This window comes from Capricornis sumatraensis, chromosome 9 (assembly GCF_032405125.1).
Source record: "Capricornis sumatraensis isolate serow.1 chromosome 9, serow.2, whole genome shotgun sequence".
Lineage (NCBI taxonomy): Eukaryota > Metazoa > Chordata > Mammalia > Artiodactyla > Bovidae > Capricornis > Capricornis sumatraensis.
This window is the reverse complement of record NC_091077.1, coordinates 27,262,421-27,289,607: the sequence shown is the minus strand read 5'-3', so window position 1 is coordinate 27,289,607 and position 27,187 is coordinate 27,262,421. Positions and strand designations below refer to the sequence as shown.

General features: G+C 39.3%; 1 protein-coding gene across 4 annotated transcripts in view; it reads left to right on the top strand.

Annotated features, from left to right (window-relative positions):
• GRAMD2B (GRAM domain containing 2B) overlaps window positions 1-18,628 on the top strand; it is a 135,337-nt gene extending 116,709 nt beyond the window's left edge. For 3 of the 4 annotated variants that reach the window (XM_068979641.1, XM_068979640.1, XM_068979642.1), the window contains exons 7-14: window positions 1,668-1,739; window positions 1,852-1,932; window positions 4,658-4,769; window positions 5,441-5,563; window positions 6,175-6,262; window positions 9,140-9,244; window positions 13,081-13,174; window positions 17,437-18,628. In XM_068979641.1, coding sequence (XP_068835742.1) covers window positions 1,668-1,739; window positions 1,852-1,932; window positions 4,658-4,769; window positions 5,441-5,563; window positions 6,175-6,262; window positions 9,140-9,244; window positions 13,081-13,174; window positions 17,437-17,478 — 717 coding nt within the window. In that variant the 3' untranslated portion in view covers window positions 17,479-18,628. Of the gene's footprint in view, window positions 1-1,667; window positions 1,740-1,851; window positions 1,933-4,657; window positions 4,770-5,440; window positions 5,564-6,171; window positions 6,263-9,139; window positions 9,245-13,080; window positions 13,175-17,436 lie in introns of all 4 variants that reach the window. The other variant, XM_068979639.1, reaches the window with a different exon arrangement.
• Window positions 18,629-27,187: the final 8,559 nt, after the last annotated feature.

The following is a 27,187-nucleotide window of genomic DNA, read 5'->3' as shown; positions in this document are numbered from 1 at the left end:
TAATCATTGCCTATTTTGAATTTCCTGCTGACTTCATTATACTTACTTGACCAAGGTCCAAAAAATTAAAATTCTTTCCCAACTTCGCTTTGCCTAACATCTGTCAGGTCAGGTCAGGCTAAAGGGATATATTTCATTTCTTTATTTTTATTTAAAACACTACCACTGCCTTGCTTACAGGGTGAGGCAGGGTGATAGGAGGAGTCCCTGAGGTGGGGGTGGCCAGTCTCCCTGTAACCTCCATTGGTGCCTCTCCAGAGCCAACCTGAAAACATGAAAGTGGGGTCTGCTATTCAGGTGCAGCTTCAGGCCCAATCTCGGCCCTCTCTGCTTCCAGGTTGTCTTAACTACCCCTCTTCGATACAGAAGTTCTGGAGTTGTCATGGGCCTTGGGCTACCCCAGGCATGGACAACCTGAAATATTTGCAGTGTTTCTTTCATCTTGGCAGGAGAGAGGCAGTCGAATGGTTTGGTTACTCATTTTTCACTTGAAATTTTTTTTTTTATCTTTTCCCTACTGTTTTTATGAAAGCATAAAAGCTAATTTCTAACCCTACTGAATAACTTAAAGAGGGAAGGAAAGAGAAGGGAAGAGTAAAAGAAGCTATTCAGATGAGCTAGGAAATATGCTGATACCTATTGTGAGGTTTTTTTTTTTTTTTAATACTAATGGCTAGCAAGCATCAGGTACTTCTTGCCAGATGTACACAAGATACTTTCCTTGTATGTACACATTTATTCCACACTGCCATACTATGAGGGGTAGGGACTGTTAAGAAAACAGAAACTAAGAGGCATTAAGTAATCAATTTGCCCAGTGTCACCCACTTGGTAAGTAAAGGAGCCAGAATTTGCAACTTGCTCCATCTACTGCCAGAACCCATAATGTTAACTACTTTGGAATACAGTATTTGCTTGGAAAGTATATCAAGTTCTCTCATGGGTGAGCAAGAGAGGGTAGTCACAAACTTTGGAAAGTGAGTGTAAAAAGATTGTGTGATTCGAACAGATGGAAAAAGAGTGAGCCTTTTTATTGTCAACATATGGTTGATGGTAAAATTTTTCCTTATGTTATTTGTCTCTCAAATGACTTGCCTAGCTCTGACTTGACTTCTTTCTCATAACTTACTTATAAGCGTCCACTAGGAGAAATCTCCGTATTTGTACAAGAAAGAATCCGGAAGTGGCTTGAAAAAAAATGAGCCTGTTAGAGCGGCTGGGAAATTTTCAATGGAAATCTAGGTCAGAGCAGAGACAGCAGACCCTTGGGAACTGTTAAATACCTTCTCAAAAGGAGGTGGGGAGGGGAGGGAGAAGGACTTAAAAGAGGACTTGGCAAAAACACCACGGGCCTTTCTGTGCTGTTCAGGCCTCTTTCTGACCAAGCTTGTCTGGGGCACCAAGGTTAGGGTATCAGAGCTTTCCTTTTGCTATATGTTTCTCTATTATTTAAGTTGGGTTTGAGAGTTTTGTTGCTATTGTGGGAGAACATACTCACTTTATTCTAGGAATGGAATAAAAACTCAATGTGTGGGTGAGAGGAATGAGAGTATAGACTCTGTATAGAATATAGGCTACATTGTTTGAAAAAATATAGGCAGATAAAATTTTTAACTCTTACTTCTAGTCAAGCAGTATCTGTTAATAATTATAATTTTGTTTTTCAGTACATATTTGTCTCCTTACTCTCCAGAGATTCAACTTACAAACTACTGAAATCGGTGTGTGGACACTTAGAAGTGAGTATGACATCTCTGAGCCTCAATTGCTGTCTCTCTTCTGTATTTCTTAGTTTGGGAGTTGATCTGGTTTTTCCATTTTGTAAAAATAATTTTGTTTCAATAATTTCAGAATACAGGTATTGGCAATGGTCCCAGTCCATCTTCTCTTGAAAACAGTTTCCGGGCAGACCGCCCTTCATCTCTGCCTCTGGTGAGTTGCCTACAAAATGATCAAAATGCAAAAGAAAGTGAGACTGTCCCACAATGGCACTGCTCCTTACACCATGACCAGGGTGTGGGAGGAACTTAGGACCATGGCGTCTGAGGCAGAGTTGAGGAGGGCATTTATGTCCTGAAGGAGAGAGGACCATAGGAGGTCATAAACTTATTCAGGTAATTGAAGAGCCATCCTGCAAAAGAAAAGAAACATGTTAGTTGGCTGACTTGGCCAGTCACAGGTCCACAAAGGTATTCCTCAAATCTTGATGGATTTATCAGTGTTGTTTAGAGGGATTCACCAATTTATTTGGGGAGGGCATGATTCAGTCCCACAAGTCATTGAACGTTTTCTGCATTGAAGGCACCATGTTAGCACAGTATACCCATAAAGACACCAGGAAAAATCAAAACTAGTTCTTACCTTCAAAGATTTTACAGCTTAGTAGATGTTGAGGGATACCCAGAAATAACTGTGGAAGAGGAATAACTAGAAATAATTGTGGAAGAAGAAAGCTGTAATGCCCAGGTGAAAGGCAGAGAGATTCTTGGATTCCCTTAGACTTTTTGATTATAGAGTAAATCTCTAATGGGAAATAGCTCCCCCCATTTGTATAAGATTTATTTATACCTGAGATGGTATAATATAAGCCCAAGAAGTCCCAGCCATATTGTTCAAATGGTTATTCCCAAATTGATGATTGTTAAATGTTTTAATACCTTTGGTGAAGTGGGATGAGCCCAGAGTTTCAACATCTATACATCTTTATCTTTTTTCAGAGCTGTTAAAAAGTACTGGGATTGAAAACATGTTCACACAAAAACCAGAATGTTCATAGCTGCATTATACATCACAGCCCAAAAGTAGAAGCAACCCCAATACCCATCAGCTGATAAATGGATAAATAAAATGTAATATATCTATATAGTGAAATATCATTTGACCATAAAAGGAAGAACTATCAATACATAATTCAACATGGATAAATCTTGAACACATTATGCTAAGGGGAAGAAGGCAGACACAAAAGGCCACATATTGTATGATTCATTTATATGAAATGTTCAGAACAGACGAATTCATGGGGACAGAAAATGCACTAGTGGTCACCAGAGGATGAAAGGAGGGAGAAATTGGAATGACTGATAATGGATAAAGAGTTTCTTTTGGTTGGGAGATGGGCATATCATGAAATAAGGCAGGGGTGATGGTTGTACAATAATGTAATTATTCTGAAAACCACTACATTGTATACTTAAACCAGTGAATTTTATCTCAATTAAAAAAAAAAATCTACCTTAAAAAAACAGTGAGAAATAGGATAACACACTTACGATTTGGAATCCATCAAACCTGGTTTCAAATCTCGGTTCCAGCCAGCTGAGCTATGCCATCAGGCAAGCTCTTTAATTACTCTGACTCAGCTTCTTCATCTGGTAAAATGCCAAGCTCCTTACATGGCTGTGAAGATTAAATGCAGTCATGAAATCATATGTATGGAGCTTTGCATACTGCCTAATCTATGGTAGGCATTCCATTAATACTTATTAAATTGAGGAGATTTGAATTGTTTAATTTTCTTTCCCCTATAAATTCTTGCATGAAGTTGCAATGGCTATTGAAATGATCAAGAGACAGCTAATTGAAGGTGAAATGTTGGTAATATACTTGCAGGCCATGTTTCCTTTTCTTCACTTGGTCGCTAAATAAATTGTGAAAAGCTCACCTAACTGTACCTTTGCCTAATTGCTTAATTGTACTTTCACTGGCACATTTTAGTGATGCCTCTTGTCTCTTCATTTCTTAAGCACTTTGGGGAACAAGTAGGGTACACAGCAAAAACATCCCACTGTTTCCCAACTCCACACTTCTGTATAACCCTTCTGTCATTTAGAAGTATGTTACTGACCCTGTTTTGATTTGTTTGAGGGAAGAAAAAAGCTAAAACTTTCCCTCAGTGTCCAGTTTGCTTAAGCCATTTTCCCTTTTCTGTTTCCAATACCTCTGTTAAAACTGTAATTTGAAAAAACCTTTCTCTGCATTTGCTGTTGTTCAGTAAGTCACATTTGACTCTTTTGTGACCCCACGGACTGCAGCACACCAGGCTTCCCTGTCCTTCACCATCTTCAGGAATTTGCTCAAACTCATGTCCATTGTGTTGATGATGCCATCCAACCATCTCATCCTCTGTCATCCCCTTCTCCTCCTGCCCTCAATCTTTCCCAGCATCAGGGTCTTTCCCGTTGAGTCAGCGCTTCATATCAAGTGACCAGAATATTGAAGCATCAGCATCAGTCCTTCCAGTCAGTATTCAGGGTTGATTTCCTTAAGGGATTGACTGGTTTGATCTCCTTGCCTTCCAAAGGACTCTGCATTTAGAACATACATTTAGAACTTTCTAGCTACTTTTTTGCTACATATATATGTATTTCAGTCACTTTTTCTCATTACAAAATGCAAATGAGACTTCTCCAGCTTTACCTGGAAGCTATTCTGTCATCAGCATTCCAGTTTTTTCCCTAGACATTTGTTGTTTCAAACAAGTTGGCCACTGTGTGTTAACAGAATTCTGACTGCCCAGAAAATCAGTAACCAGATACTCTGATCTGTTATGGGGTAATCCTTTCTTATTTGTATTTTATAGGTCAGGTCTAAGTGAAAGGCCTACATGTTGAATAAAGGATAATGGGCCTCTTTGCATTTCATTATCTCCCTTCAGGATTTCAACGATGAATTCTCAGATCTGGATGGAGTGGTGCGGCAAAGAAGGCAAGACATGGAAGGATACAGCAGTTCTGGCTCTCAGACCCCTGAATCTGAGAACTCTCGAGGTCTGGGAGATTTTTGTTCTTTATTGAAACTTAATTCTCCACAAAACATCCTTACCTCAACCAAAAACAAAAAAACAAAACCAACCAATAAACAACACATCTTCTGCGCTTACAGTTAAAACAGGACTCTAAACAAAGGGTAGTTTGAAAGTTCAAGGGAAACGAATTGCCTATGTGGTAAAAACCCATTTCCCTTTATATGCATGTAACAAATGTCTCTGAGAATGCCCTGAGGGTCCAGTGGTTAAGGCTTCACAGTTTCACTGCAGAGGGCCCAGGTTCAATCCCTGGTTGGGGAACCAGAATCCTACAAGCTGTGTGGTGTGGGGTTGGGGGGGAAATCATCTCTTAAATAGACATAATATTGGAGTGGTCAAAAGACAGAAAAATGCAATACTTTCTTACCTCTTCTTTATAATATTGTTAATTATTATGGCCGAATGATCCCCATGAGTCAGTGGGATAAGGACAAACAGCCTTTGTATCGTTTTATTTCTTATTTGCTTAAACATTGGATTTCATCCCCAAACCACTCAACCAGCTTGTGAGAAGGTCCATTTATATTCCCGACCATTATGTATGTATTCAGGGATTGATTTGCTTTGTGGTTGATCCTATGTGTGTAAATGTACTGGAGGGAAAACTTACCCAGCCCTGTTTCATCTTGGTAGATTTCCATGTGACAGAATCCCAGACAGTTCTGAATGTCTCCAAGGGAGAAGCAAAACCAACTCGGGCAGATCCCCTTGTGAACAGGGTACCTGAGGGAAAAGCCAAGAGTCTCCCTGGGCACGGTAAGGAATGGATTATGATGGCAGGCGGGTAGTGGGGGCGTCTGCTTGTAACTTTAAAAGTCCTCATGTTTCACTTTATGACTGCCTTTCCTGTTGCCTCTCCTCCCTTCCTGCTGTGGGTCTTTGCATATTAGTTCATGTATTCACTCAACAGACAGTACCCAGTTCTGTGCTTTACTGTAAGGGATGCAAAGATGAATAGCTTCTGAGGAGGACCTTTCATCATTCTGAATACATTGAGACTATGATTCAAAAATTACCCATAAAACTAAATTATTTAATTATTATTTACTGATTCTTATCATAACTGGTCACCGGTTGTCCCGGTAGGAGATCAGGGCTGGGGTCTGTATTGTTCACCAGTCACTCACTGTATCCCAAGCCTTGGCACAGAGAAGGCTCTCAACAAATATGTATTGAATGAAACATGTGGGAAGGAATTGTAACCACTGATTGAAATGAAAACTGGAAGGCTTCAGATAGTATTTTCTCTGATTCCTACTGCCTGGAAATAATTCTGTCTCTCAAGTACTTCTTCCCTATAGGGATACTGCTGCATGAAGGAGATATGTTATCACTTTAAAACATATATTTTGTTTTCCATTCAGCAGGTCAGTCAGAAACCACTGGACTCATACCCAGAGTAAAGTCTGAGAAATGTCCAACTCTCCACCATATTCTTATATTCTATGCAGTTGTGTAAGTAAATGTATTTACTGTGAATGACTTAAGACTTATATTTTACTGCTAATGAATGACTTAAGAAAATGATTCATTTCACTAAAGGAACAATCTCTTCACGTTGTCAAGAGCCATGAATCTCTAATGCCTCTAATGTGACCCAGATCTTTCCAGGGGCAATTTTCATCTCCTACTTCAACATTGTTTCCTTAAACTTAGGTCACATGTTCATATTCACCCTTTTTTATTTAAATAAATAGTGGAGAAGGGAAGAAAGAAGAGCAAAATATGCCAGATCCAGCAGAGGACTAAGTTCTGAGTAGATACTCTTAGTAGAGAAATTGTTGCCTGAAATATGACGCATCTTTGTTCTTGTTTATTTTTTTGTCTATCTAATGTCCTCTGGTTAGAAATCAAAACAACTTTAGAATGTCATCCCCTTAAAATTGGACAGCTACAAGTAAATCAGTGAAGTTAGAACACACCATCTCACCATACACAAAACGAAACTCAAAATAGCTTAAAGGCTTAAACATAAAACATGACACCATACAACTCCTAGAATAAAACATGGGCAAAACATCCTGAGCAATGTTTACTTAGGTCAGTCTCCCAAGGCAATAGAAATAATAACGAAAATAAACAAATAGGACCTAGTCAAAGTTTCACAAGCTTTTGCACAGCAAAGGAAACTGTAAACAAAATTAAAACCCACAGATTGGGCAAAAGTATTTACAAATGACGTGACCAACAAGGGCTTAATTTCCAAAATATACAAACAGTTCATCCAACCCAACAACAACAAAAACACAACCAATTGGTAAAGAGGCAGAAGACCGAAATAGATAGTTCTCCAAAGAACGGCTACATATGGCCAAGAGGCACATGAAAAGGTGTTCAGCACTGCTAATTATTAGGAAATGGCAATGCAAAACTACAGTGAGGTGCCACCTCACAGCAGTCAGGATGGCCATTGTTAAAAAGCCCAGAAATGCTGGAGAGTGTGAAGAAAGGGAGCCCTGCTACACTGTTGGTGGGAATGTAAACTGGTGTAACCACTGTGGAAAACAGTATGGAGTTTCCTCAGAAAACTAAAAAGAGAACTGCCATGTGATCCGGCAGTCCCATTCGTGGGCATATCTCCAGACGGAACTATAATTCAAAAAGACACATGCACTCCCATGTTCATAGCACTATTCACAGTAGCCAGGACATGGAAGCAACCTAAATGTCCATCAACAGGTGAATGTATAAAGATATGGTGTGGGTGTGTGTATATATATATATATATATATATGCAATGGAATGACTCTCAGCCATAAAAAAGAATGAAATAATGCCATTTGCAGCAACATGGATGTAACTAGAGATTATCATACTAAGTAAGCCAGAAAGACAAATATCATTCTGCTGTCATTTAAATGCAGAATCTAAAATACGACACGAATGAACCTATCTGTGAAATAGAAACAGACTCATGGACACAGGGAGAAGGCAATGGCACCCCACTCCAGTACTCTTGCCTGGAAAGCCCCATGGATGGAGGAGCCTGGTGGGTTGCAGTCTATGGGGTCGCACAGAGCCAGACACGAATGAGCAACTTCACTTTCACTTTTCACTCTCCTGCATTGGAGAAGGAAATGGCAACCCACTCCAGTGTTCTTGCCTGGAGAATCCCAGGGACGAGAGAGCCTGGTGGGCTGCCGTCTATGGGGTCGCACAGAGTCGGACACGACTGAGGCGACTTAGCAGCAGCAGCAGCACCATGGACACAGAGAACAGACAGGTAGTTTCCGAGAGAGAGAGAGTGGGGGGATGAAGTGGGAGGTTGGGGTCAGCAGATCCAAATTATATACAGTTATAAAATATAATTGTATAGGAGAAACAACAAAGTCCTACTGTATGGGACAGAGAACTTATTCAATATCCTATGATAAACCACAGGATAATAGAAAAGAGTGTTTAAAAAATTGAAAATATTTTTAAAGAATACTAAAAAATATTAAAGACTGTTTCTAAAAATATAAATATATGTATAACAATCACTTTGCTGTACAGCAGTAATTAACACAACACTGTAAATCAACTTTACTTCAATTTTTAGAAAAGTAATCCCCTTCAATAAAACTTAGGCATTGACTTTTTTTTAACTTCCCCCTCAGCTTTCACTCTGTAACCAGTTCTTCTGAAAATAGCCTGACCCAGTTCTAGGGTGTTCCTCACAACCGAGGAGGATGTGCCCGGTTTGGTTTTCAGATAAAGCAGGGAATTTGTGAGTCACAAAACCAGATACTTACTGGCCAGGACTTCCGACAGTATCTGGTGGGAGGAGCCCCAGCTTGACAATCTACATTGGCTGGCTTTGAGTAAGACTCCTAAATGGCCATTATTTGTAAATTGAGGGACTAGAGAATTTAATCAGAGAAGGCAATGGCACCCCACTCCAGTACTCTTGCCTGGAAAAATCCCATGGACAGAGGAGCCTGGAAGGCTACAGTCCATGGGGTCGCTGAAGGTCGGACATGACTGAGTGACTTCACTTTCACTTTTCACTTTCATGCATTGGAGAAGGAAATGGCAACCCACTCCAGTGTCTTGCCTGGAGAATCCCAGGGACGGGGGAGCCTGGTGGGCTGCTGTCTGTGGGGTCTCACAGATCGGACACGACTGAAGCGACTTGACAGCAGCAGCAGAGAATTGAATATCCTAGTTATAAAGTTTGGTGCAAGCATCAGTCTGTTGAAAAAAAAAATGACCTTTTTAAAGTCTCTGTAGCCAAGTTATTTTGGTAAATACCTTGCCTCCAATGTACAGAGTTTATATTTATTGCTTTAGGAACATCAATCAGGCCCGGGTCATTAACCTATTGATGATTTCTCTTTTATCCCTTTCCAGTGTCTGTGCACTGATCATCTCGACCTTCTACATGAGATACAGAATTAATACTCTGGAGGAGCAGCTGGGGTCACTAACCTCCATTGTGGACACCCATCAGACTGAGTAAGACAGTTCCCTCCAGTGCTGTCTTCTGCTTGCCTTTCACATTGGTATAATGTTTGACCTGAGCATGGCATCCTTCTGGCAAGCATTAATTGAGGATACATTCTGTATGAGACGTTTTGCTAAGTGTACATGTAGAAAATAAAGAGGTAGGTGGGCCCTGGAGAAAAAAATGAATGACCTGACTCTGCATGTTTTTGAGTTGCTATAGTGTTGCCAGCAAGAAGGCAAGAAACAAGCCTAATTTTACATTATCTTGTTCTCTTATCCTAAGCTCCGTTGTGACCTTGGCCCATTTATTAAAATATTCAAGTTTATCTTTGTAAAATGGCAGTGAGTCAAGTCATTCATAAAAAAGAAACAATTCAAGTAACTTAGCACATTTCATCATTTATAGCTCTTTATAGAAACTCACTTATTTACAAAACTCTTGACCACTGTGAAGATCCATGTGACCAGTAATTAGCTGAATGTGTCTGTAAAGACTTTCTACCACAGTATTTTTAATAGGCCCCAACTAATTAAATCTATTGACATAGCGGTCTTTCCTATAAACCGACTTACATGAGGATTTTGACACATTCCCTGAAAACCAAAATAAAAGCATAGTGCTAGCTGAAGGTTTAAAAGTAGAGATATTTCTTTGTAGAGTATGTACCATGTGCTAGAGACACTGTTGCAATAGACACTTTCACACACCAACAACGTTCTCTCATTATATCTTCACCATAACCCTAAAAGATAGATGTTATTCCCTCCTTTACAGATGAGAAAATTGAGACTCAGAGAAACAGTTTGTAAAAACAACAGACTCAGGATTCAGGTCTATATGACCATAGAAACTTAGCCTACCAGTGGTTCCTTGCATGTAAGGAATAGCTGAGAAGTGAGTCAGTGTATTTTCATTGTGTATCAGAATCATCTGGACAGCTTATTAAAATAGACTGTAAGGCCCATTCTCCAAGCTTCTGGTGCTGGTCTGGGGTCTACACTTCAAGAACTATTATGCTATACCATTCTGGGGCCTTTCTTGACACTCTTAACAGTGACCTAAAAGTTTTGTTCTATGGCTTATGTGTATGCTGTTACACAGATTATTTTTGTATCATGAACATACATTTGAACCAATAATAAGAAGTCTAATGAATGGTTTGGGATAGGTTTATACCCTGCCCTTACTCTCTCCCATGTTGTTCAGAATGTTAATAATACACCTAGAGCTAGGAGGTGACTCTACATTACTGTAAACTATTAGTATTAGTTCACTGTCATATAAGTGATATAAGTGATTTTATTAGGGAAATGTACCTCCTGTCCTGTTATCATTTAATTAACTTGGTGACAATGAGGGGGAAATTCTATTAATGAACATCAAATGGAATATTTATTCTACTATTTAGTCAACCTCCATCATTCAAAAGGAAAATCACAGAGGTCACATATGACATGAGGTCAGGGAACATCTATAATGGGGAAGTCTGTTAATAGAGTAATTGAACAGAACCTGAATTTCCTCTGTATCTTTCTTCATCCAGGGTCATCCACCCATGCTGCCCAGGTAGCTAAATCCACACTTGTAATCTGCTTTCATTGGTAGAGAACCATTTTTTTTTAATATATACATTGTACTAGCTTTGTTAGTGGGTTCACAGCCTGTGGACTGTCAGAATTTCATGTGGATAAATCAGTACCTTGAGTCTCAGATCTCTCGTTTAGAGACCAAAAGATTTCGCCAGGTACTTTCCTGCTGGTCCAGTGGTTAACACTCCACACTCCCAATGCAGGGGACCAGATTCAGTCCCTAGTCAAGAAACTAGATCCCACATGCTGCAACTAAGACCCAGTGCAGCCAAATAAATTTTTTTTAAAGATTTAAACTCAGTTTCCTTCCTGGGATATAAGACTTCGACACTATGGATCAAGGTTAAAGAAAAAACTATTTCACCTCTGCTCAATGAAAAACATGTTTGCTTTCTTAACATTTAGATAATCATCAATAAGTTACCAAATATCTATGGCTCAAAAATGGATCCTATGTAAAATAAACTAGACCAGTTAATGCCATCTAAAAACTTCACAGCTTATAACAAGCATATGAAAAGATGCTCAACATCACACATTGTTAGAGAAATGCAAATCAAAACTACAATGAGCTATCACTTCACACCAGTCAGAATGGCCATCATCAAAAAGTCTACAAATAATAAATGGTGGTGAGGGTGTGGAGAAGAGGGAACACTCTTTCATTGTTGGTGGGAATGTAAGTTGATACAGCCATTATGGAAGATGGTATGGCAATTCCTTAAAACACTAGGAATGAAACCACTATGTGACCCAGCATCCCCACTCCTAGGCATATACCCTGAGCAAACCAAAATTGAAAAAGACACATGTATCCCATTGTTCATTGCAGCACTATTTACAATAGCTAGAACATGAAAGCAACATAGATGTCCATCAACAGATGAATAGGTAAAGAATTGTGGTACACATACACAATGGAATATTACTCAGCCATAAAAAGGAATGCATTTGAGTCAGTTCTAATGAGGTGGATGAACCTAGAGCCCATTATACAGAGAAGTCAGAAAGATAAAGATAAATATCATATTCTACACATATATACGGAATCTAGAAAAATGGTACCGAAAAATTTATTTACAGGGCAGCAATAGAGAAACAGACACAGAGAGAGACTGATGGACATGGGGAGAGGGGAGGAGAGGGTGAGATGTATGGAAAGAGTCACATGGAAACATATTACCTTATGTAAATAGGTAGCCAACGGGAATTTGCTTTATGGCTCAGGAAACTCAAACAGGGGCTCTGTATCAGCCTAGAGGGGTGGGGTGGGGAGGGAGATGGGAGGGAGGGGGATATATGTATACCTATGGCTGATTCATGTTGAGGTTTGAACTATACTTAAAAAAAAAAAAAAAAAACTTCACAGCTTAAATTAAATTACAACCAAGAAACAGAGGAGAACAAACCATGGTGCTTGACCTTAACATGAAAATCTGATCAGTGGTTTTTGAGCAGTTCTCCAGGAAAATGTATACATATCTCTAAATGTCCTACAGTGTTAGCTGGTATAGGACCCCAGTGGACCCCAGAGTAAGAGCCCATTTCTTTAATACTCGAGTGGTTAATAGTGAATACATCAGTTATATTACTGACAAGGGCAATTACATTTATATGGCAGGTCTCAAGGAAGGAAATACAGAAGTCACATACATCAACAGAAATTTGATTAAAGACAGGCTCCTCTGTCCATGGAATTCTTCAGGCAAGAACACTGGAGTGGGTTGCCATGCCCTTCTCCAGGGGATCTTCCCAACCCAGGGATCGCACCTGGGTCTGTTGCATTGCAGGCAGATTCTTTACTGTTTGAACCACCAGGGAAGCCCAAACATTATGAAAGTTCTAGTGTAAATGATTGCTTCTCCCATAAACAGTACGAATATGACTGAGAAAAGCAATACTCCTTAAAAATGCATGCCATCATGGACAGAGAGAAGGTATCAGCAGTTAATAAAAGGAGTCTAAGAAACCACACGCTTGAGAATAATTGATTCTTGTTTGGAAGCCGAGGTACAACACAGCCACTTAGACAAAAATAGCTTAAGAGATTTCCAGCTGATCTTTGTAGAATTAGTCTCCTAAACATCTAGTCTGGAGTTGTGCAGTACTTCAAGGCCTTTCTGATGTTAGCAGGTTAAATGCACACTGTCTTCTATTATAACCTAGTTTTCTGTTCAAATAAATTTAAACTGTGTTCATTCCACTTGTTTCTTTGCCATTCCTGCCCACAGTAATTTTTCTCTTGGTTCTTACAGACAGACAGCACCATCTGGCCTGGGGTCACAAGTACAGTTAAATGTGGAGGCCCTGTGTCAAGAGCTTACAGCTAACATAATGCGATTAGAAAAGGTGAGTGCTTTCTTTCCTGTGTTGGGGCAGTCACTGTACTTACTGCCTCAGTCAGTCTGTTCAGTCACTCAGTCATATCCAACACTTTGCAACCCCATGGACGGCAGCACGCCAGGCCACCGTGTGCATAATCAACTCCCAGAGCTTACTCAAACTCATGTCCATTGAGTCAGTGATGCCATCCAACCATCTTATCCTCTGTCGTCCCCTTCTCCTCTCACCCTCAATCTTTCCCAGCATCAGAGTCTTTTCAAATGAGTCAGCTCTTCGCATCAGGTGGCCAAAGTATTGGAGTTTCAGCTTCAGAATCAGTCCTTCCAGTGAATATTCAGGACTGATTTCCTTTGGAATGGACTGGTTGGATCTCCTTGCAGTCCAAGGGATTCTCAAGAGTCTTCTCCAACACCACAGTTCAAAAGCATCAATTCTTCGATGTTCAGCTTTCTTCACAGTCCAACTCTCACATCCATACATGACTACTGGAAAAACCATAGCCTTTACTAGACAGACCTTTGTTGGCAAAGTAATGTCTCTGCTTTTTAATATGCTGTCTAGGTTGGTCTTATTGCCTGGTGACAGTTTTTATGCTAAGATTCCTATGAACAATGTGTGCAGCTTATGACTATTTATAACGTCAACACATGCATTTTGACCCTGAATCCTCTCTTTCCTGCCTCTGCTTTGGGACACAGGTTTATGTTGGTACTATAGGCCCCCTACCACCGTAGGGCAGGGGTTACACACACATGGGTGTGCAACAGGCCATTGAAATGGCTAAACCTCACCAAGGGATTTTCCACAAAGAAATAGGTTTCAGTTCATTTTCCTTATTATTAATAGTAGATTTTGTGGTTTTCCTCCTTGGTTAGAAATTATTCTCTTGTCCTAGGCCCCAAGGATAAGTGATATCTGACATGGAGCTCCAGGGAGGGACATTGTAGGGGGAGTGTCCTGACCAGAGAGGTGGAGCCCCAGCTCCACCCAGGCTGGTTGTCACCATTCATAAAATATTTGCATTCAGTCTCTGTAGATGTCATTGTTTCCATCTGACAAAATGATCAAAGTTTCAAGTTAACTTACTCAAGGAGGCAGAGCCAGAAAGTTGACAGAGCTAGAATTTGAGCCAGGTCTGACTCCCACATTTGTCCTGAGAAGCCCCCTACTGCTCCCCAAAAAGCCAACCTTCTGCTTGGGGATAAGGTCACTGAAGAGTGAGGCAACCAGGAGAAGATGGTAGGGAGCCAGAAATACCCTGAAGTTAAACCTTGTTAACATTTCTTATCTCTCCTTTCACCATGTCTGTCCCTTCCCATCTGATGCTTTGTTTTGATCCTTATCTCAGGAAAGGTTTAGTGAATTATTCAATTCTAATTGCTGCCACAAATGCTTGGTATTTGGTGGATTTCCATAATAGTACAGTTATGTTTACTTGGGAAGAAACATAAAACACAGACAAGTCAAATTAAGTTTGTCCTGTGATACCAAATGGTATCTAGCACTTAACCACTTAAGTATGGAGAGCAAAGGAGTCCACAGGTTTCTATTCTAAACCAAGGCATGACAGATAATTCCCACTGAACCAATGTATCAGTGGGCAGACTCAGACATTTTCTCTTTGCGATGCATAATCAAGCTAGAGAAGGTATGGAGTAGCAACCAGAACTGTTTTCCTTTCTAAAACATTAGTTGCTAGAATTGAAGATAAAATTTCTTTGATGAAATGCTTAGACATGTTTAGAGCTTCCCTGGTAGCTCAGTTGGTAAAGAATCTGCCTGCAATGCAGGAGACCCCAGTTCAATTCCTGGGTTGGGAAGATCTGCTGGAGAAGCAATAGGCTACCCACTCCAGTATTCTTGGGCTTCCCCTGTGGTTCAGCTGGTTAAGAATCTGCCTGCAATGCAGAAGACCTGGGTTTGATCCCTGGGTTGGGAAGATCCCTTGGACAAGGGAAAAGCTACCCACTCCAAAATTCTGGCCTGGAGAATTCCATGGACTATATCACAAAGAGTTGGACATGACTGAGTGACTTTCACTTTAGACATGTTTGACTTCCATGCTGACCTGGAGAATGGAGAGGTAATTTTCTCTTTTGTTCATGCTGGCACATGGTGATGTTCTTTGGACTGGGAAGCATGCAGAACCCAGCCACCCTCTTGTGCATTTCTTCCCATTCTCCTGTGGATCCTGGCAGGGACAACACTTTCTGTAATGAGGGACAGGAAAGCAGGAGAGACAGCTGGTCACGTCTTGCACAGAACCCAGCCTCTCAGCTAGGGTGCCAACATAAACCTGTGTCCCAAAGCAGAAGCGGGAAAGAGGGGATTTAGGGTCAAAATGCATGTGTTGACTTAGTTGCACACATTGCTCATAGGAGTCTTGGCATAAAAACAGTCACCAGGGCACACCTGTGTGCTTGTTACTCAGGCTGTACCCTCCAGCCCCGCCCTTCCCAGAGGCAGGCTGGTGATGACACAGCAGTGCATGGCGGAGGTGGAGCAGCTATGGGGAGGTAGAAGCCACGTCTCAGCTGTTTCTACTCAACACCAGCAACTCTCTTTTATTCTCCTATAGGGACTGGTCATGTCTCGGCCTCCTGATCTGCCCGCTTATATCTTACCCATTTCTGTTCACGGCATCACTGCCCTTTCAGTCATTTCTTATGGGAAATTGAAGGATATTTTAACTCCTTCCTCTTTTTTTGCTTGCACAAGACTTTGTTCACTAATTAGTCTATCTTCAAATGTCTCCTCAGATTCTCTAATGTAGACCATCTTAGGCCATTCTGGCCCCCTCCCACCTCCTAGACTGAGTGTGAAGTCAGATCTCATGGTTTATATTTACATTTTCCTGATTAATACTGTGGTTGAACATCATTTCATATATATTCTTCTTATGGATTTCCTTTTGTAAACTGCCCATTTATCTCCTTTGTTTTACTTTTGGGGTTTTTGTCTTTATAGGCATTTTAAATATTTTGTATATCAGTTTTTTTTTTTTTAATCATTTCTTTTTCTCCCTTTCCACTCCTGCTTGTCCATTTATCTTTGATCCGATGGGATAGGTAGGGAAGATGTGAAGTAATAATATGGGGAATGAAGGCAGTGCCCTCTACAGGTAAAGAAGTAAATACTTATTTTCTTAGCACTGGAAGTGACATTAATGTCAGAGCAGTACCCACTCCAGTATTCTTGCCTGGAGAGTCCTGTGGACAGAGGAGCCTTGTGGGCTACTGTCTGTAGGGTCGCACAAAGTCAGACACGACTGAACCGACTTAGCATGCATGCATGCATTGGAGAAAGAAAAGGCAACCCAGTCCAGTGTTCTTGCCTGGAGAATCCCAGGGATGGAGGAGCCTGGTGGGCTGCCATCTATGGGGTCGCACAGAGTCAGACACGACTGAAGTGACTTAGAAGCAGCAGCAGTGCAGAAGAAAAAGCATAAACTTTTTTATGGAGTCAGATATCTGTTCTTTTCCCTACTGTGCCACCTACTGTGTGACTAGTCTTGTTATATAGTGCCTCAGGCCCTTACCTTCGCGTAGAAAACCTGCCTCTGTGTGTGAACATGTGTGTGGTTAAGGTGAGCATACATGAAGTTCCTGGCACATACTTTTTCGACCTCTTCCTCTCCATTTACTCTGTGGATACCAGTAGGACATCACAGAATATTCTTGCAAATGAAGACTATGTTCTCTTTCTCTTGTTCCACAGAGTTCCCTATTCCCTTCACAGTATTGATCCTTAAAAACACCCTGCTCTGGATTCTTTCAAATTCATTTACCCAAACATTTACCAAACCCATTTTCAATGCCCAACACTATCCTGTGGGCTTGAGATCCACAGATCGTCAATGTCCTGTGAAATTCTGTCTTCTGGGAAATGTTATATTGTGGTGTTTGTCCGATTCAGACCATCACATGGGCTTTGTCAAGGACAGTTTCCCATTGCCTGTGAATGCATTTGGGTCACACCTGGTGTTGCCAAGGTTTTTGTTCTATTTCTCTTAGTCTCTACTGACATTGTCATCTTTGTGCCATTCTTTCATTTTTTGCCCTATCTTTTTTCATTTTGAAGTGGACTGTCAAACAGTTTTGTGCCATGATAATGCATTTATTTGCCTGATCTAAATTTAACCCATGTGTAGCTTTTAATTCAAGGTAGAAGAGATTAATCTCAAGCATTATATGAACCATAGCAAACACGCCGTTACTGTATACTCCACTCTATGGAATAACAGGAGCTTTTCTCTCTATTATTTCAAGATACAAAACAACTTACAAAAGCTGCTTGAGAATGGTGACTGAAGCTCGAGCCACGCCATACCTCGCACTTCCCTTCAAGTAGGTGCTCCCGGGGTGTTCTGGTGGAGTGCTCCCTGCTGGCCAGAGGAGCTAGCAGGCGGGCAGCCTCTCTTGCCCTTGGAGGCCTCAGGCTCAGGAAAGGGGGGAATGGGGAATAATTCTGGTTCCTGTGCAATAAAAGTTGACCTCGACTCTCTGAGGAAGTTTTCAGTGCTGCTGCCTGAAGAAAACAGACCCGTCTCTGGAGGTCTCCAGAAGGGCCCGGCGGACACTTGGATGATTGTGGTTCAGCAGATTATTGTGACTGTCAGCAAATATATTCCACTCCAGCCTTTTCAGCCCTGCCCATCAGCCTTTTCTCTCATGTATCCACCCCTGCCTTAACCAGCCTTCAACAGAAGGGATATATCATGTGCCAACCAACTTGATATGGTCCCTTAAAGAATTTGCCATGACTTTCCAAAAGGGCAAAAAAAAAAAAAACTCTGATGGACAAACTTGCTTCAAACAAGTAACATTTGAGTTTGGGGTTTTTTTCCCTTTCTGATGTTATGTTCTGGTTTAAGTTACGTGTGTATCTTAACTTCTCAGCCACGTATTGGCAAGAAAATCAGGCAAAGCTGATTAAACTATCCCATTTAATGTTTTGTTTTGTTCCTCTCATTAATACTTAACAGGATTGATTCTCACCCACCCCATGTCACGAATCTGTGAGACTTGAGACTAAAGTACTAAGTTTAAACTAAGACTTTGAAACCAAAACTAATCTTTAAACCAAAAAATATAATAGTGATTTGATACTGGATGGAAGATACTGCATTTTTAAGATTGTAGGTGGACTGTGTTTGTTTCAAAACAGGATGTCTATAATTAATGGTGAAACCCATCAGCATGATGATAGCATGCTTTTTTCTTTTGCTGACTAAAATATATAACTGGTGGTTTGCTAACTTCTATTTACCATATGGGTTGGCTGGTTTTTATTAATAATTATTTAGGCACCCTAAGATTTGTTAATATAAAAGATATTCTGTTTGTCTATAATGCATTTTATAATCATTTCTATGAAATGTATTTTGTTTAATCAGATAAGCTAATAAGTGAATTGGTTACATCATTTGTGTTTGTTAGCCTACTGGACAGGAATTGTGCCTGGTGCACCCCTGGCTTTTAATAAATACTCATTGGTTTAAATACCTTGCTAACACTGTCTTTTGTCAGTCTGAATTCTTGTAACTAACACTTTTTAACTGCTTTTTAACTGCTTCTCATCTCTCTCTACTACTTCCAACTCACCCATACTCCTTTTCTCCCTAGTATTCACTTGCAAAAAAAATTGATTTAAGTTCTTGTGTTACAACAATATGGGGAAAGAAAATGAACTTTGTTATCAGAACATCAATGCATGATTCCTGGGTCCTCATTTTTGAATTATGTGACTATAAGCAAGATATTTGGTTATTTTCCCCCGTTTTGATGAGGATAAAAGTACCAAGGGAAAGTGTCATTGTGAGAATTAAATGTGATGATCTTTCTAAAGCTGATGGCCTTGTAGGGCAAGAAGTATACTCTTTTAGTAGGAACCGTGTTCATTTTTTCTTAAAATGTTTGCATATCTGACAGTCCGGTGTTATCAAAGTTCTACGTCAGTGTTTTATAGTTAAAACCATTAAAGATTCAAGAGTGTCAGCCACCTCTGGATAGAAATTTTGCAACTGTGTGAGGAGCCTTTAAAAGTTATTTCACTAAATTAGTAAGGCTATCCAGGAATTTATCCCAAAGCAATAAGAGATTTTCTCAAAAATGTACATACAAGAATATTCTTTGAAGCCTCAAGGGCAGAACATTAGTGGTATCTACTGAATAGTAGCAGAGCACTTAAATTATATCACTGTTTAGAGTGGCACTGTCAAAAATTGGCATAGGAAATAGCATTTTAAAAGGTAAGCATTATGGAGATAATGTAGAGATAAGAGAACTCTCCTACACTGTTGGTGGGAATGAAGATTGGTGCAGTCACTATGGAAAACAGTATGGAGATTCCTCAAAACACTAGAGCTACCATATGATCCAGAAATCTCTCCTGGGCATATATCCAGACAAAACTCTAATCCAAAAAGGTACATGCACCCCTATGTTCTTAGCAGCACCACTCACAATAGCCAAGACATGGAAACAACCTAAACATCCATCTACAGATGAACAGATAAAGACTGCTACTCAGCCATGAAAAATGATGCTGTTTGTACAACATGGACGCAACTGGAGATTATCATACTAAATGAAGTAACTCAGAAGAAGAAAAATACCATATGATATCATTTACGTGTGGAATCTAAAATATGACGCAAATGAACCTATCTTCAAACAGACTTACATAGAGAATCTGTGATTAAAACACTGTTTAGGTGAATAGAAATTGCCAGTCTTACATATGGAAAGTAGACATGATTATTGATCTCTCAAGCTCTGTGAATATTGAAGATATTTTCCTAAATATACCCAATACTCCAAGCCATTTCCCAGCTACTCACATATGTAATTCTTTAAAACCATCCCTGACACACTTTTTTATGTATTAAGCCTAATTTATTTAGAAAATAAAAATTATTTGTACACATACATACAGATGCAGAAAGAGCAATCTTTTCAAACAATAAATGCATTCCTGTCTCTCCTTTTTAATTGAAGTATAACTGATTTATCATGTGTTTATTTCTGGTGTACAGCAAAGTGATTCAGATATATATATATATCTGAATATATATATACATATATATATATATATCTGAATATATACACACACACACACACACACACACCCTTTTCCATGTTCTTTTCCACTCTAGGCTATTACAAGATACTGAGTATAGTTCCCTGTACTATATAGTAGGACCCTGTTGTTTGTCTGTTTCATATACAGTAGTTTATATATGCTAATCCCAAACTGCTAATTTATTCCTCACCAATCCCTTTTCCCTTGTAACCATAAATTTGTTTTCTACCAGACACATTTTTTTGAGGGGGTGGTGCTGTGCTATGAAGCTTAAGGGATCTTAGTTCCCTGACCAGGGATTGAACCCAGGCCCCCTGCAGTGGAAGCACAGAGTCCTAATCACTGGATTGCCAGAGAATTCCCTACCAGACACATTATTTAATGGTTTTTCCTTCCATTCCACAACTCACCCTAATTTATAAATTCATAGAGTCAGACTGAAATTTTTCCAACCTATATGTTAATTGTATTGTATGCTGTTTTGATTTACGTATCCTAAAATTTCAATTCGGATGATACTTTCCTTGTTTATCTGTTTCTGGTGATCTAAAGGATGGATGGATACCTATAACATGGACACTAACATGTTGTAGACAGCCCAGTGAATTCTGCTCTCAAGCATTGTTTTAAAGTCAGAATTCTATTCATCTGTAACAGTTAATACTGACATTTGGGATCCATAACCTGATCCTCTTACAAAGGAGCTCAGTGATATAATACTTCTCATGCACTTCTTTTAAGCCTGTCCTTGCTAATAATGATATTACCAGTTCTTGACTTTACAAAACAAAATCAAAGACATTAAATGGAGCGTCTTTGACCACTAGTATTTCCAGCACTTTTGTTTTTTCCAGATGCTAAGCCTTGCTCTAAACAATGTACAGATTCAATGCAATCCCTATCAAAATTCCAATAGCATTTTTCACAAAAATAACAATCCTAAAATTTGTATGGAACTACAAAAGACTCCAAGTAGCCAAACAAAGCAACCAAGAGAGGAACAAAAATTGAGGCACCACACCCCCTGGTTTCAGATTAAATTACAAAGCTACAATAATCAAAACAGTATGATACTGGCATAAAAACATAGATCAATGGAACAGAATAGAGAGCCCAGAAGTAAATTCACACATATATGGCCAATTATGACAAAGAAGTCAAGAAGATTCAATGGGAAAAGGACAGTATCTTCAATAAATTGTGAGCGGAAAACAAGACAACCATATGCAAAAGAGTGAAATTACACCTCTATCTTATACACAAAAATTCACTCAAAAATGGATTGAAAACAGTTATTGTCTAAATTGACATTTTTCTAAGGAAGACATACAGATGGCCAATAGGCACATAAAAAGATGTTGAATGTCACTAAACAGGAAAATGCAAATCAAAACTATAAAAAGATATCACCTCATATCTGTTAGAATGTCTGTTATCAAAAAGATGAGAAATAATAAATGCTGGTGAGTTTGGAGGAAAGAGAACCAACCCTTGTGTACTGATGCTGGGAGTGTAAGTTGATGCAACCAGTATGGAGGTTCCTCAAAAACAAAAATAGGACTACCATAGAATCCAACAATACCACTTCTTGGTATTTATATGAAGAAGATGAAAACACAAATTCAAAAAGACATATTCACCCCCATGTTCACTGCAGAATAATTTACAGTAGCCAAAATATGGAAACAACCTAAGTGTCTATATAAGGTAAATGGATAAAGAAAATGTAGTATACGTGGTGTGTGTACACACACACACACACACACACCCATAAAAAGAATGAAATCTTGCCCTTTATGACATTATGGATGGATCTTGAGGGCCTTATGCTAAGTTATATAAATCAAAGAAAAACAAATATCTATGATCTCATATATATGCAGAATCTAAAAAATACTGAAAATAAAACCAAGCTCATAGATGCAGAGAACAGTTTTCTGGTTGCCCGAGTCAGGTGGGGTGGAAGTGGTGGTTGAAATGGGTGAAGGGGATCAAAAGGTACAAACTTTCAGTTACGATATAAGTCATAGGGATGTAATATACATACAGCACGGTGACTATAGTTAATAATACTGTATGGCATAATTATAAGTTGCTAGAGTAGATCTTAAATTCTCATCACAAGAAAAAAATCAACTCTGTATGGTGACTGATGTTAACTAGACTTACTGTGGTGATCATTTAGCAATATATACAAGTATCGAATCACTGTGTCGTATACCTGAAACTAATATATGGGATGTGTCAATTGTACCTCAATTTTTAAAAAAGAAAAAATTTTGGTTTTAGTTTCTCTTGCTAAGGCAAAATTCTTTTTCAGTGTCTGTTTTTAATCTCCTAAATGGCTGTTCTAGGTCTTAATTCTGTCTCCTGCAGAAAACAGAGAAGAATTCTTCCTCAAAGAATTTTTTTAAAAGCCACCAAGATATATTCGCTGTTATAATGTTCAGTGAAAACAGCTGAGTGCAAAATTATATGGCAACTTCTACATAAAAACATTCAGCTTTGTGGACAAATCCCTGGAAGGAAATACAGAGTAATGAGAATACTTGTTTTATTCCAGTGGTGGAATTGTGAATAGCCAGTAATCTCTGGACCCAAGCAGTATAGGCTCTTGCCCTCCCTCATTCTTGGTCCTGGCCAGGCAATGATCCCATTGCCCCTTCAGCCTCTCTCCAAACAAAGATTATGACTGTGAACTCTGTTCCTTTTTGTCTGCACATCCATGGGCCACAGTAGGAACTCACAGAAATCTTCCCCAGGACCTAGAACTAGGGATTGCTTGCCCCTGGATGAAAGTGACCGTAGTCAGATGCCTTCAAGGCAGTAGAAGCAGGAGAGTAACAGTTTTGCTGGCTGCCAAAGGAATGTTTGTGCAGTTTTGTCTAACCAGCAGCATCCTAACAGTACTTCAGTTTTTTAATATTTATTTTTAATTGATTGATGATTGCTTTATAATATTGATTTCTGCCATACATCAATATGAATTAACCATAGGTGTACATATGTCCCCTCCCTCTTGAACCTTCCTCCCACCTCCCGCCCATTCCCACCACTCCAGGTTCTTACAGAGCCCCAGTTTGAGTTCCCTGACTCATACAGCAGATCCTCATTGGCTGTTGATGACATATGTTAGCGTGGATGCCTCCATGCTACTCCGTTCATCTCACTCTCTCCCACTTCTCCACCCTTGTCTGTAAGTGTGTTCTCTATGTCTGCATCTCTACTGCTGCTTTGCGAACAGGTTCATCAGTACCATCCTTCTAGACTACACATATATGTACTAACATACAATATTTGTTTTCCTATGACTTACTTCACTCATATAAAAGGCTCTAGGTCCATCTGCCTCATTAGAACTGACTTAAATGTGTTCCATTTTATGGCTGAATAGCATTCCATTGTGTGTATGTACCACAGCTTTATCCATTCATCTGTCGATAGACATCTAAGTTGCTTCCATGTCCTAGGTATTGTAAATAGTGTTTCCAGTTTTTAACATCTTTATTGAGATATAATGTATGTATATAGTAAAGTATACATGTTTAAAGTACACGTTTTAAGTATATACTTGTGAAACCATCACAGAATCAAGAAACATATCTATCACCCCCACAAGTAATTTCTCTGGGAGCACTCTCTATGCCCCTCTCCACAGCCTCCTCCCCAGGCAACCACAGATCTGCTTTCTGTCTCTATATATTACTGTGTTTTCTAGAATTTTATATAAGTGGAACCCTAGAGTCTGTACTTTTTTGTCTGGATTTTTTTATTCAAAGTAATCCTTGTAAGATTTATCTACTTTTTGCATGTTTCAGTAACTCATTTCCTTGTATTATTTAATAGTATTTCACTGTATGTATGAGTGAAATATCATATATATCTTATTACTTAATACTATTTCACTGTATGTGTGAATATATAGATGTATACATATAATGAAATACATATATATATACATCTCTTTGAGATATATATGTAATACATATATTTTTGAGATATATATATAATATACATATAATGAAATATATATATAACACAAATTGTTTGCTCATCAGCCTGTGGATAAACATGCAGGTTGTTTCTAATTTTTATTTATTACAAATAAAGCTGCTAAGAACATTTCTATAAAGCCTCTGTGTAGATATACCCATTCACTTCTTTGGGGGAAACACCTAGGAGGGACTGGCTGGGTCATATGGCAGGTATATGTTTAACTTGTTAAGAAAGTGTCAAACTTTCTCCCAAATGTGCCGCTGAACATCAGCATCAGCAAGGCGTGAGTGCCAGCCCCTCTGCACCTTCACCAGCATTTGGCATGATCAGTCTTTGAAACTGTAGACTTCCTACTATAGCAGTTTTAGACTTTCTACTGTGTTATGGTATTTCACTGTTGCTCTAATTTGCACTTCCTTAATGATTACTGATGCTGAGTATTTTTTCATGTGCCATTTGACATTATTTGTATACCTTCTTTGATAAGAAGTCTTCTATCCATTTTTTTAATTGGGATGTTTACTTAAGTTTTGAGGGTTCATTATATATTCTAGATAAAAGTCCTTCATCACCCATGTGATTTGCAAATATTTTCTCCCAGACTGTGGCTTGTCTTTTCATTCTCTTTATGTCTCTCAAAGAAAGCTTCTCTCCTTTCCAATGCTCTGCTCTGCCAACTCTAACCACCTGGGTTTTTTCTCCTACCTCCATTTCTGCAACCCTCATTCTGCCTAGGTTCCTTTCCTGCAGCCTGAACATTCTCTCCAGGAAGTCAGCTGGAGCAATCTCACCTCCATTGTTTCTCTTCTCTCAGAATTAACTGTCCTTCAGTACCTAATCTCCAGCATCTTGAAAACCATTGTTTATACATTTTTTCTGGATTTTCTTCATTCATTGGGATGGTAAAATCAAAATCAAATGGAGATTCTTTGAAAATTCCCTGAGCAGACAAAACCAGTTTGGACATAAAAGAGAAATTCAATGTAGTTTATTTTATAAGACTCAGTTGACCTGGGTCATTTCTTCTTCATGCTTCTGGAAATCATAACCAAAACTTGAAGTGTTTCCCAAGGTTCATATGAGGTATATATCCTGACCAATTTTCCCTATCGGTTAGGAAAAGCCTAATATGATAACCAATAACTGAAAATTAAACAGTTACTGCCTTTCCACCATGTAAGTTGCTCCCCTGAGCCTCGTAGCATGACCTCATCCCATGTTTGGTTTGAGTGCTCCCAGTTCATGGGCTGTCTTTTTGGTGTGTGCACAATCAACTTCTACTAATTACCACTTCAGTGGGTCACTGATTTTACTTCAGTTGTTGCTGAACTTTTGACACACAGACAGCAAATCTAGCTATGTTACTCCGTCTTGAGTGGAAATAGAATTCCCAAACCAGAGAAATTTGATCTCAAGTACTGTGAAATAGGTAGAAAGAACTGTTAACTTGAACACACCCCCACACCATATACAAAAATAAACTCAAAATGGCTTAAAGATTTGAACATAAGCACGATACCATAAAACTCCTAGAAGAGATCATAAGCAAAACGTTCTCTGATGTAAATCGTGGCAATGTTTTCTTAGGTTGTCTCCCAAGGCAATAGAAATAAAAACAAAAAATAAGCAAATGGGACCTAATCAAACTTACCAGCTTTTGCACAGCAAGGGAAACTATAAACAAAATGAAAACACAGAACAGGAGGAAATATTTGCAAATGATGTGACTGACAAGGGGTTAATTTCCAAAATATACAAACAGCTTATATAACTCAACAACAACAACAAACAAACATCCCAATTCAAAAATGAGCAGAAGATCTAAATAGGCATTTCTCCAAAAAGAAATAAAAATGGTCAGAAGGCACATGAAAAGATGCTCAGTATTGCTGAGTATTAGAGAAATGCAAATGAATGCTACAGTGAGGTACCAGCTCACACCAGTCAGGATGGCCGTCGTTAAGAATTCTACAAATAAATGCTGGAGAGGATGTGGAGCAAAGGGAACTCTTCAACACTGTTGCGGAGAATGTAAGTTGGTACAACAGCTATGGAAAACAGCACGGAGGTGCCTGTAAAATAGAGTTACCATATAATCCAGCAGTCCCACTCCTAGGCATATACCCAGACAAAACTGTAATTCAAAATGATACATGCACTCCTATGTTCATAGTCAAAACATGGAAACAACCTAAACGTCCATCAACAGTTCAGTTCAGTTCAGTCACTCAGTCGTGTCGGACTCTTTGCGACCCCATGAATCGCAGCACGCCAGGCCTCCCTGTCCATCACCATCTCCCGGAGTTCACTCAGACTCACGTCCATCGAGTCCGTGATGCCATCCAGCTATCTCATCCTCGGTCGTCCCCTTCTCCTCCTGCCCCCAATCCCTCCCAGCATCAGAGTCTTTTCCAATGAGTCAGCTCTTCTCATGAGGTGGCCATCAACAGATGAATGGATAAAGAAGACGGGGTGCATATACACAATGGACTACTACTGAGCCATAAAAAAGAATGAGATAATGCCACTTGCAGCAACAAGGATGCAACTAAAGAGTATCATACTAAGTGAAGTCAGAAAAAGAAAGACAAATACCACACGATATCACAATATCACAAAATATGATACACAATGAACCTATCTGTGAGACAAAAACAGAATAACAGATATAGAGAAGAGCCTAGCGGTTACCAAGAGGGAGGAGGTAGGGGGAGGGATGGAGTGGGAGGTTGGGGTTAGTGGATGCAAGCTACTATGTATGGAATGGATAAAAACCAACATGCTACTGTATAGCACAGAGAGTTATATTCAGTGTCCTATGATAAACCATAATGGAAGAGAATATTTTAAAAAAAGAATTATATACATGTATAACAACCACTTTGCTGTACAACAGAAATTAACACATTGTAAATCCATTATACTTCAAAAGAATTGTTA